This window comes from Strix uralensis, chromosome 1 (genome assembly GCF_047716275.1).
Source record: "Strix uralensis isolate ZFMK-TIS-50842 chromosome 1, bStrUra1, whole genome shotgun sequence".
NCBI lineage: Eukaryota > Metazoa > Chordata > Aves > Strigiformes > Strigidae > Strix > Strix uralensis.
In genome coordinates this window covers 124,579,731-124,592,033 of record NC_133972.1, presented here as the reverse complement: position 1 = coordinate 124,592,033, position 12,303 = coordinate 124,579,731, and the positions used below count along the sequence as shown (strand labels likewise).

Here is a 12,303-nt window from a genome sequence, read left to right as displayed (position 1 = left end):
GTAGAAGAGGAAAGAAGAGGTGGTAGGAACAAGGACTGATGTACCTGGAAGGAAAAGACATTTCTTGCTTATTCCTTTGAATTGTTACAAAGCCAAAAGGGGTGCTGCTCATCTAGTTTACAAAAGGCCTGCACCAAGCAACATACTGGCATCGTGGCCTGTGGGTAGGCAGCCTTTCTACCAGATGAGGGTGGGACAAGCCACTAACATACCGTAACAAGCCCAGTACCAAAAGTGGCAAAACAGAGAGGTCCAGTGGGTTACATTCTTCAGTCTTGGCACTCAATTTTGCACTTATCAAAGGAGTAAAGCCTCCACCGCAGATTGCAGTTCTCTGCTCCAGCCATGGGACTTTGGATAACATCGACTGGATCCAGTTCTCAAAGTATGTGTAGACATCATGTGTGCTACACGCAGAGGGAAGTGTGTGCAACACTTGGCCTCAGAAACCCAACCGCTCTCATTCAAAAAGTTGCTGGGAGCAAGCCCGTTTCACTAAGTCCAATGACTTATGTCTGCCCCTTCAGGACATCTTCATTTGCTTTAGTCTTTCCTTCTTCACCCTAGTGATTACAAATGAAGAGGAAAGCAAAGAATAGAACAGAAGAATGAACCTGGAGAACAGCTGACAGCATTTTCGCAGAGCACCGTGTACTCACATGGCAGGACACAGGTGCCTACAAGTGAGTGGGCCTAGAACAACTTGATGCAAACAGGAGCCTTAAGCTACTCGTGTCAAAGTGTCCAAGAGAGTGCAATGGCTTTGAGGAATTATCTAGCAACCTCTCACAGGCCCCCACGACCTTCCTCATTAAACCACGAACAAAGCTGCAGGGTATGTTAGTGCACGCCAGCTAGTCTTTGCCAAGGGTGGAAGGGAAAAGCTGGAGTCAAAGACAGTGCAGAGGGCTGGATTCAGTGGTAAGACTTGAAAATGGCAATAAAGGGAAGAAGCAGGTGTTGGAGGAGAAAGAGTACAGGGCCCCTTTTCACCATGTAACATACAAAACTTGGCCTACTATGCTGCTAAGACAGTAGTAGTCAAGAGCCAGCAACAACAGCTTTCCACCCACAACCGTATATACTGTTCTCTCTAAAGCCTGAATACTTCAGTGCAGGGATAGTTGCCCAGACAGCTCAGTGCATCAGAAATAGCAACTAGGCTAGCAGGCTACCTGGACAGCAAGAAGTGCCTAGAACAAGCCTTAGATCCCTCGCAGCATCAGTGGCATAGACAGCTCTGCTGCTAGGTTCCCAAGCTTGAACACAAGCATGCCAAGAACAAAGCGACAAGGGAGCATGATGGAAGGGTTTGTCCTCATCACCTTACAGCTGGGATTTTAGTATTCCCATAAAGGGCAGCAAGATTGGGGAAAAGGGAGGAAATGAACCCCTGGTCATCTCTCCTTTAACTCCTGGTGTGGCTGAGGAAAGCCCAAGTGTCTTCTAAGTGCCACTTTAGAAGACTCAGAAGCAAAGTTGAGCTTGAATGAGAGGCAGGTTGAAGCCCTGGGAGCAAGACAAGTATTTTTAGCCTTTGCACCAAGGCTATATCTGTCCCTGTCTGAAATTAGGCCTAAAGACCCGCTGAAAAATCTTTCTGAAAATGTCTGCTACTCCTTAAAGGCTAAAATTTTTGGGGTATGTTTTGGGGGGGGGGTGGGGGGGGTGCGGGGGGTGGAGGTATGTGTGTGTGCAAGGGAAGAGGCGGCACACAGGGAGCAACTACTGGTGAAAGAGGTAACTTGCTATGGCAGTGATGAAAGCATGCAATCTGCATCGTAGGCAGGCCATAAAAACACTTGAATCATCTATCATACTTTATATATATCTATTTATCAATTGAGTTATTTTCTCCAACATTTTTCATTTTAATATCGCATTGGTTTAAAGAAGATGAAGAGACAGGCCAATATGCAGATGTTCATCTTCTGTTCTCCAACCTGCACTTAATTAATTATGAGTTGCTTTAAAAATAGGACAATGCTTCCACTGCACATTGCTGAAGTCTGAGACTGTTCCTGTGTTTTTACTTCCCAGAACACATGCAAAGCACTCACCTCTGCCCAGCTGTTAAAGAAAACCAACCACCCCAGCTTCTGTGCTGACTGACTGAGGAAAATCAGACAAATGAGAGGTTGCTTTTTCTCCCTGCCCACTCCCACTTCAAGTAATCCTTTGCTCTGTCACCTGGTTCTGTTTAAAAACCTTAAAATACATATGTTTATCCTTGACACGTCACATAAGGCAACCATGCCAATTACTGTGATGGGCAGATAGCTGGGGCCCGCTCTCAGAGCCACGCCATTAGTCATTGTGATGACAGCTTCAGACGCTGAATTTCTCATGTTAGGAAACAAAGTTACCAATTTATTATTTTTAATAAAATAATTGCTTTAATGTAGTATTTAAAATAATTTTAAACATCTGATCAATAAGATATAGTACACAAATACGGAAAATGCTGCACTTTACATAAAAAGTAAAGCTAAGCATTTAATTATACAAAACAATTTTGCCTGATGCCGTCAATATCTTGCAAACTATAGCTTAGTTAAAGTACTGCTTTTCTTTTATATATATATATATGCTATATATACATATATAAATAATTTACAGCATTCATTTACTAGGTTTGTTTACTACTGTTCCAACAAAAAAACCCATAACCAATTCAAAACTTATTGAATTTGGTAACTATCTGCAGTAGTTCTGACGGTGGAGGGCGTTTGAATCATTGCTTCAAGTTTTGAAGTAGCATGCCAAATAACCATAGGAAGCTTGTTCCTTAAAAGAAAAGTTTCAGCAGGAAGCCATTCAATACAGTCAGAGCCTTTCCCGCCGGTCCTGGGAAACAGCCATGCTATACAGCACTGTGTCATGGGAGGCAAAATGTTTGGAGGCTGGGGAAAAGGGTGACCCAGAAGGTTTTCCTTCCACCACAAGGCAGTCTTTACCAGCAAGTAGAAAATCTGTGAATCTATTCTAGCAGTCTTAATAATCTGGAGTCGTCTTCCTCACTCAATGGAAACCAAGCAACTGTCTAAATACCTGCTATTTGGGAAGTTTCCCTTTTATACCACATTAAGGTATTAAATCAATATTTTAAATAAAGCAGTGAATCCCATGCTTCACAAACACTGCTTTTCTCCTTAAGAGAGTCTCCAGCTGCTAAGTTTCAGTGCATCCCAAGCTTTCCCTTTTTTTGCAGTCAGCACAGGTTGCTTTTTTTCATTTCTTTCTACATCTATACTCAAGTCCAATGCTATTTTTTTATCTACAGAAAGATAAACTGTTTCTTTCATTTATCTTTTCTTTTTAGGCTCTTTCACTCCTTGTATTCAAATTTAGTAATTCCAAATTTTCCCTGAACATCGAAGTATGCCCAACTACACTGTCTGATGTACTTCAATCATGAGAATGACTAATTTTGTTCACTTTCCCTCAGTCATTTTCTCAGAGGAAAGGAGGAGGGCAGTTGAAGCAAGGTGGGGGGTTGGAGAAAGCACCCCTCAATTCCTTCTGCTTGCGACTTTGCTCTCCACAAACGAGCATCCAGTAGTAATTCTAAAACCAGAAAACTTAAGGAGATGCTGAGTCAGGTAGGCAATACATTAGCATGTTGACTGTCTGCTGGTTCATGATTAAATACAGTTGCCATGCTATGCAGTGCCTTTAAAGTGTTATTTGTTTCCCTAAATGAGGTTGGATTAGAAGAAGGCACTACACGTAGAACAGATGTTGCAGACTCTGGAGTACTGAAGCAAGCGACATACATAAACCAGGGACACATATCAAGCCCCCAGAGCCTGCAAGACAGTTAAATGCAAGCAGGTAGTCAGGTGCTTGTGTTTGCAGTTGAGTATTTTCACTGGTTTACAGACTGGTTTAAGCCAAATATTATTAAAAACCCTACAGGTGCTAAGTTAGGTATTTAATAAAAATGTTTATCTGTAAACAAGAGTTATCCTTACAACGGATCATTTTCCAGAAATTGGAATTTCAAGAGAGTGCAACAATGCTTCAGTGTTTTCTTTGGCAGTAGACAGCAAGGTGAAATGTAAAATTCAAATCACTTCAGAAGAGCACGGTACAAGGTTAGAGAATGCTTCATCTCCCTCTCTTGTTCCATGCAGAATATCAAGTCCCTGAGACAGACGCGGGTTATTCTTGGACAGAGCAGCTGTTTCGTAAGGCTAAAACCTGATGATCCAGAAGCAATTCCATTGCCATTGAAACCCTAAATGGGGGAGGGAGAGAGAAAAAAATATTAGAATTTCATGGAAATGCAAGTTTTTAACCAAACTGGTTGGATTATACTGCCTACTTGCATAAAACTAGCCTGCTGATGTTTAGCTTTACATGTTGAAAACCACCAATCCAGAAGTTCTTGCACGTTAGAGACTTTAAAAGACAAAGCAAGCACTTGCCAGTTGATGGTTTATTTCAGTCAAAGCAACCAGAAAATTCTATCTTTCTTTAAAACTATATTATTATAGTAAGATAAATAACTGCCCGTGTCTGTAGTATGACTGAAGTCATACTACATAGACACTTGCACTGAGAGAGGACAAGCTAACTACGAAGAAGGTACTACCACAGTTCGTATGCAGAGCCCCAGGTAGTGCAATGGCTCTTACTCCCACTTGCAAACCCTCGAGCTCCAGATGTTCACTTCTTGAAGAAAACCATCACTGCAAGTGGGCTCTAACCTTGAAACACAGCTGGGAGAAACTCTTACCCAAGCCATCACCTGTGATTTGTCCTTTAAGGGAGTATGAAATACACGCAGTGGAAGCATCTGCATGTTCAGAACACTGTATCTGAGCCTATCCATCTCAGTCGGCTGCCTCGCTTGGTTATGAAAGCACAGTTGGTAGAAGATGATGATGTTTAGTAGTTATACATTCAGGCTACTGGAATGAGCAACCCCCACGCATTCCAAAATGCCCCAAGATTTATTATTAGGGGCGGGGAGGAGGAAGATTACCATGAGCTGCACAATAGACTGGCTACTTATCTTGGAGCCAATCTATGCTACACAGCCAGTCTCTTATCACTACTGGAGGGTTCTTGGTAATGAATGCAATTTGTACAAATACGAGTGCTCAGTCTCTGTAACTTCAGCGAGGCAATGCCTGCCAGCATCAACACCACTTGGAGATGGTGTTGCTTGGATGCAGTGTTAACTATATAAATTCTTACCCTAACACTCTCTGCAAGACTTCAGCAAAATGACTTTGCCCACTTTGCTTAGAGAAATCTGGTTAAAACCCCCATATATTAGAAACAAATACCAGTGCTGGACTATCTATAGCAGTGAATGCTACTGTTGTTAGGGGGGAAGCTTTGAAATTTGTTAAAAAAATAAAGAGAATCACCAGAGAGCACACACTAACCACAGAAAACCCAGGGCATATTGCAGAAATGGAAGCTGTATTTCTTACTAGCAGCATGCACGGTATTCAGCACCATTTCATTTGCTTTACAGTCGATACTATTAAACACTATGAAATGCCATCATTTGAAACTTTCAGTTTGTTAAATGGCTTGGAACAAATGCATGTGTGGGGAAGACTGCTGGCCACATCACACAGAGAGGGCACTGCTGTCCTGGTAAGACACAAAGGGGTCACAGTTCAAGTTTGTCATATGACAACCCTGAAGGATCCAGGGAAGAGATAGCTCTGCAATGCAGCTGCCAGCACGGGTTGAAAAGGAGGTCAATTCAACAGGATGCAGCAGAAGGCCTGAGGCAATGTTATAAATGAAACAAACCCCAAGGGTTTTCAGTAACCCAACAGCAATGTCCTTTATAATTCAAAGAACTTTACTGAGGTGAAAGTATTTTCTCTCTAAATAGTCATTAGACTAGAAGTCTTACCTTTAAAAACAAAGGTACCCCAATCCTGTTCACTCCCTTACAAAAGGAAGCAGACAGCACAAATTCCCCAGCCTGCTTTGGAAGCTGTTGGAGATGCAAGATGCTACAATAGGGCAGAAGCACCAAGCTGCCTGTGTTTCAGACAGTTATGAATTTGTTTATTCTTAAATTCTTACCCATCATGCCCAGTGCAGAGACGTAAAGCGGTGTTATGCTGTAATATCGCATCCAAAGCCAAAGCTTAGACTGGGCTCCTGTTTGCTAAGACAGCCAGTGCATACTTCTTAAATTTCACGTAGCATTACACCAGTTTATCAGAGCTACTGAGTACAGCACTTCAAGGGCCAGGGGCTCTTGGACCAGTTACTGACCATATCTAAACCAACAGCTGCTACCACATCCAAGTTAAAAGAAAAGGTTGTTCTCTCAAAGTGCATGACAGTTTAAAATTGAAGAAGCCAACAGACAGCCTAGGTCATTCCAGTCCAGACTAGGACTGCGTTGGGGAACTCACTCTGAACTAAGTTTATACAAGCATGAGCACTAACTCTTTTAGCTACTGTCCTCCACAGCTGCATCAAACCACTGGTCTTTCATGGTTTTGTTTTGGACTTCAGACCAAGCTGTGGAGTGTGATGTACTTACTGCCTTTTTGTAATAAAATATTTAGAGAACCAAAAGTGAAAACACTTGATGTTAAGATGCCATCTGCGCATCAAAATGAACCACGACAGGAGCCTCTGTTAATGTCCAAGACCTTATTTAAGAAGTGTCCAACTCTGAGCTCTCCAGCTGACACAAGGGACATGTTAGGGGAGGGTCCTCTGCTGCTCAGTTCTCAGAGCCTCCTCTTGAGCAAGCTCCTGTTGGGCAGCAGGTTGACCTTGTCTGGCCCTAGGCAACAATCCTCTCCTTTACATCTCATATGCCCCTTCCTGCACAGAAGGTCCACCACACTGCTTTTGAGACTTTAAATACCCTGGTTTAGAATACCACCAGCCCACTCCTTGCTCTCTATTACATTCCTTCTAGTTGGGCAGCAACTGCTTGCATCTTGCTATTTGGGAGATTCTTCACTGCAAAAGTCTTCAGCCTACCCTGAGACAACTCTGTGAGCCTCTTCTGAGGGGAAGCAAAAAGTGCCACTTTGCAGTCAAGCCACAGACAAATACAAAGACAAATGAATATAAAATGCATCCCTGTAGAAGCAATTCTAGCAAAGGGTACTGCATCAGCCTACACCCCCCTTCTCCAACATTAGTGCCTTAACTAGAAACTTTTTTTTTTTTTTTTTTTTAAATTGGGAACACTCCTCCACAGGGGAGGCTGGAAGATGTCAGCCATATCCTGAAGTTCCTGCCTTTCACTGAACCCCCAGCACCCCTCTTTCCTTCTGAAAGGGAAATGACACAGACACATGCAGCCCAGAAGGGGTAACTACCAGCATAGATACTACCAATCAACCTGGATATCAACAGCTGACAGACCCTGTTCATAAGCCAGGTGAGGTACTGCATGGCTCTGCACCACTGGAAATCATCCTTCACATACCGAGAGCACCAGCTGGCTTAAAACCAGTCCCAGGAGGGCACAACTGCAGCAGTCCTGCTCTTGGTCTGTCCTCAGAGTCAAGTCAAATCAGGAACTTTGCCAAAGCAACACGCTGTTGCCCTTTCTTGATCCTTAGAGCCTTTTATATACACCTGACAGATCAGTTACTCTCACTGATCTTTGCAGCAGAAGACATTGTGGAGCTCCTGCTGTAGTCCCATGCCTGTTGTGCAGCTAGTTTTGTTGAGAGGTTGTTCCTGAAACCTGTTTTAAGATCTCTAGAGCTCTCTCCAGTGGCTGGACCGAGAATTAAATACCCACTCTCTAAAAAGGCAAGAGTTGATAGAGAGTCACAGCTCACAAGGCTCTTCCTTTACCCAAGTGACCATCACCACCTTACTCCTAGTCTCCAAGGTATCTGGAGCATGTGATCTGCAAGTCTGCATCACAGGTACTGACAAGGATTTTAAAGTTGCTCAGAGCTATTCTACAGTCCCTGATACAAAGATCAGAGGGGTCAGCAGACACCTTCACTTCCACCAAATTTGGGTCAGGCTCAGTGAGATGTTCCTGGCAGAGTACATGCTCCCTTCTCAAATTCAATGGCTTCACACCAATCACATTCAAAATTTTAAACCCTTGAGAGAGGGGCACTTTAAGAGGGCAGTGTTCAGTCAAAAGTCAAGCCAAGAGTTTTCATTTCAATTTTTGGTGTGGCATAAACACATCCCAGTCCCAGAGACAAGATCCCAAGAGAGCAAACTGTCATTGCAGCTCTGCTGCATATTGTGAAAATACCACCAGCAGAAGGAAGCAAAGTCACAAGACAGTTTTCAATGACATCTCCAAACACTGAGAAATTACAGCTGTGTGCAGCAGAGACGTTGTTGAAAGGTGGTAAGAGCACCTAGTGAATTGGGGGAAAGGCATCCAGGTTCAACCCGCAGCTCTGTCACCTGCGGTCACACTGAGGTCGGTGGTGTCTAGTGTACCCTGTACATTATTTTTCCAGCTGTAAAATACAGAATGCATTCCTGTCTCATGGAAGGAAAAAAGGTTAAAAAGCCGTTAACACGTTGTGGAGTGCTCAAACACTTCCCTGGGTCTCCTCCAAGGGGAGGGAGGAGGTGAAGGGGGAAGGAAGAGACCCTGTCAGAATTGTGACAGTTTTGCTTGTACAAATAAATGCCTCATTTAGGCCAGAGAAAACAAAGTGAAAGAAGTTGCTCTTACTTTGGTGACAAGCCAGCCTACTGATGCTTGCCTATTCTAACAAGCTCAGGCTAATAGAAATACTCCCAAATTCACAATACTAAAATACTACATTACTCAGTATTTATATGATTTTTTTTTTTTTTTTTTAAATAAAGTTGGTTGTGTTAGGTGGTTGGGGCTTCGAGGATTTTTTTTTTTAACCTTAAAGACCAAGCCAATGTCTGAAAAGCTTAGATCTCTATGTCCAGGCTGCTTCTCATGCAGCTGAAAACAAACATGTATATTTATGATGTTACCTGCAGCCTACAAAGAAGCCTCACAAAGCTGTCAGATCCATATAACAGAGAACAATATTCAGTTACGCATTTTTCCTCAGAGTTCATTGCAACATTCCTACAAGTCCTTTCAAATGTAGGCAACAACATGTTTTACATATTGGAACAAATTACTGTGAATGTAATGTCAGTTTATTCACTATTATGCCCAATATTCATGTACGCATGTCACTTCATATGGCTACATCAGATGCTTAATCTGTACCTGGAGGTATTGAATACTATACAAATATGTCATGTTAGTTAATAGACAATTATTAAGCTGAAATTTTCTGGCTCTTTGCCACATCATTTTAAGCAATGTATTGTCAACTAAATTATAAATCTCTTGACCCTTCACATGTCATCAACATTTGCACGTTACCAATATGTTCAGCCTAAAGCTACAATGCAATTAGTCATTTAAATTGCAGATATCTTTCACACATAAGAAGAATTAAGTTCATCTCTAGCAGAGAGAAGGCACGATATGGGCCAGTGAACTGTATTTCTGAAGTGTGTGAATGGCAGTTGAGAATATTTTTTGCCGATTTACATGGGGAAAAATTCACATCAAGTGTATGGCCTAGACTGACAACAGGCAGGAAATTCAGCACTGGAATTGTAACTCTCTAGCTGACAGAGCTGTGATTAGGTCTTGCAGCAGATAAGTAAGATGCTGAAGCCATATTTTATAATTGCAGTAACATTTTTAGCTCCCCTCTTCCCCAAAGGTATGACCACGCAGTAGACTTCAATTGTCCCGACAGCCTGAGTAAGAACTAGAAACTGAAATCAAGTGTCTGCATATGTTAAGCATATGCCAAGTAAAAAAAAGAAGAACCCTCCTTCAGACCTAAATCTCAAAATGGGCTGGGGGAAGGGGTGGTAGAGACACAGAAAAAGAGAAGGAAACCCCTCAAGTGTAGAAATAGATTTTGTAGCCTTGCTCTGAACACCTACTTACATGCAAGTAGGATAGGTCCAATTTAAAGTGATTGCTTTTAAATTAATTTTCTGCAGCTTTTAAGAAAATACTTTAGCAGACTATCATGTACCAATGCCAAGCACCAGCCAGCAGCCTCTGCGCCCCATGGATATACAGGGAGCAGCAAACCCATCGTCTATTCGCTACAGAGCCAACTTCTGCGTTTAATTCACATTTAGACACAGTCACATCCTTAACACCAATACTGAAGCTGATGAATTATGCTAGCATGTCCTCTCATCAGAAGAGCTCATGGCCAGAAAGGCAGCAGTAACTTCTACAGCTATCACTTGTTAGAGTGTAAAGCCAGACACTCCTTTAACTACCACACATCCCTCCTGCAAACACCAAAAAACTGAGAGTGATTTGATTGCCACACAGTGGAAAACCCCAAACATCTCTCTTTCCCAAACATTTAGAAGAGTTGGGGTTTTCTTTCATTCAGCAGAAAAGGACTTGTGCTTAAAAGCTTAGTTCTTCCCAGGTCAGCCTAGAGAGCATTTCCAAAGCTTAAACATGCACCACATACAGAATACATTTGATCAACATGTATACCGGCATCCTAAGCTGTAAAGCAAGTAGGGTAAGTTTAAGTTCTGCTAACAATGATCAGATGTGGCAGACACCTTGACCTAAAAGAGAAGACAACAAGCTTGTTTTCTCTACGCACAATCAATACTAAAAATGGAACAATGACCAGTGTGGTAAACAAGACACTTCTTCCACTTCTTCTTGCCAAACTTCTTTCCCAGAAGGAGAATACAAGCTTATTTGTGGGCTGCTGTATTGGAAGATGTGCATCACCCTGGAAGTATCACATTATTTTATGCATGTTGGACAGAGCTAAGAGTTTGACAGAAAGAAAGTACTTGAATGGCTCTGCACTGACCCCAGGATATCAGCTGCATCATTTTACTTCTGTAGCAGCTACCTGCAGTAAGCCTAAGTTTCCACAGCAGAGCTAGACTATGGGTGGCAAGGCAAGACCCACACTTACTAATGGAGCAGCCAGTCTTGGTGGGGGACGGAACAGGCACAAACTATCTGAAAGGAGGAGATTTCCTTTGCCGTTGGATGAGGTAAAAAGAAAGAAAAGACACAAGATTTACTCTTGAGTCAGTCAATGTGACAAACCTGGAAGGAGGCAAGTGATGGACAAGTGAAGGACACACCACCAACAGCACTTTGGGGCAAGACAGACTGCATGCCTTCCAAGTAGTTAATGTGTTATCACTGAGCCAGAAAATGGATGAGAAGCAAGCAGTGTCCCAAAAAACATTATACAGAAGTGCAGGCATCCAAGTAAGTTTTCTTGTATAAAGCAGAAGAATGGTCCAACCACAGCCTTCACAGAAGCTGACCATAAGAGTAATTGCCAGTCTCCTAACTCTACTTTCAAAAATGCGTCTGAACTTTTTTTTTCTCCCTTCTGTGTGATAGCACACAAATATACTGCTCTCAGTTTAAGGCCAAAGATGAGCTGGGACCCGGGACCTTTGCATAGAAGGAAAGAAAGTTTAAGGACTCAGAACTGCAGCCCGTTTCCTCACAGAAAAAAAGCTTTAAATATCTGCAAGGGTTTTCAAACTTCTAAGACTCCAGTTACAGTGAGAATGAGACAAAGCTGTTTCCAAAATAGCTCTGTCATCAGAAAAGCAGTAAAACTTAATCCAAAATAATCCTTGATTATTTCTCAGCATTGAAAACATTATGGGTCATGTTACCAACCAATAAAAACTACGAAACAGAACACAGAATCAGAAAAATAAGTCTGTGGCTTCAAGTTCACTTTTTTCTGATTTGTTTTAGAAGTGTTCTCCCTTCTCAAGAGGAGTTATTTTTCAATTCTTCCCACCCTTTAATTCATTACTGTTCACGCATGCCCCACTAAAAAAGAAAAGAGGTGGGTAACAAATACACAAACCCGAAAACACATATGAATGAAATCCAAAAGCCTCTCCCGTCATTGAATCCAAGTGTCCAGAGGGACCAGAATGAGAGAGATGAAGATATTACCACCTCTGGAATACAAGTAGCACCAATTAACACATTTGCACAATAGGGGGATTTTCTTACCAGGGCTTTCTCAAATTACTCTTTCTGAACAATGCCATTCAAATGTTAAGTTGTAGTGAAGAGAACATGCAAAATAAGTGTTTCCAACCAGAAGAGGGAAAGAATTCCCATTATACTGGTGCCTTTTTTCTTTTCTTTTTTTTTTTAATTAGGCCTAGAGCATTACCCTTATTTTTTTCATTCCATGACCTTCATGGATTTGCCTCTATTGCTATTTCAAGTTTAGCAATACATAAGAAATAATCATGGCAAGATATAGTTCTGTCTTTTTATGT

The 12,303-nt window shown here is 42.0% G+C and overlaps 1 protein-coding gene across 1 annotated transcript in view; it reads right to left on the bottom strand.

Moving 5' to 3' along the window:
- Positions 1–2,418: 2,418 nt before the first annotated feature.
- The window catches only part of TAF4B (TATA-box binding protein associated factor 4b), a 74,944-nt gene continuing 65,059 nt past the window's right edge, over positions 2,419–12,303 (bottom strand). The window contains exon 16 of the mRNA XM_074893450.1: positions 2,419–4,240. Within this exon, the coding sequence (XP_074749551.1) occupies positions 4,073–4,240 (168 nt within the window). The 3' untranslated portion in view covers positions 2,419–4,072. The remainder of the gene's footprint in view (positions 4,241–12,303) is intronic.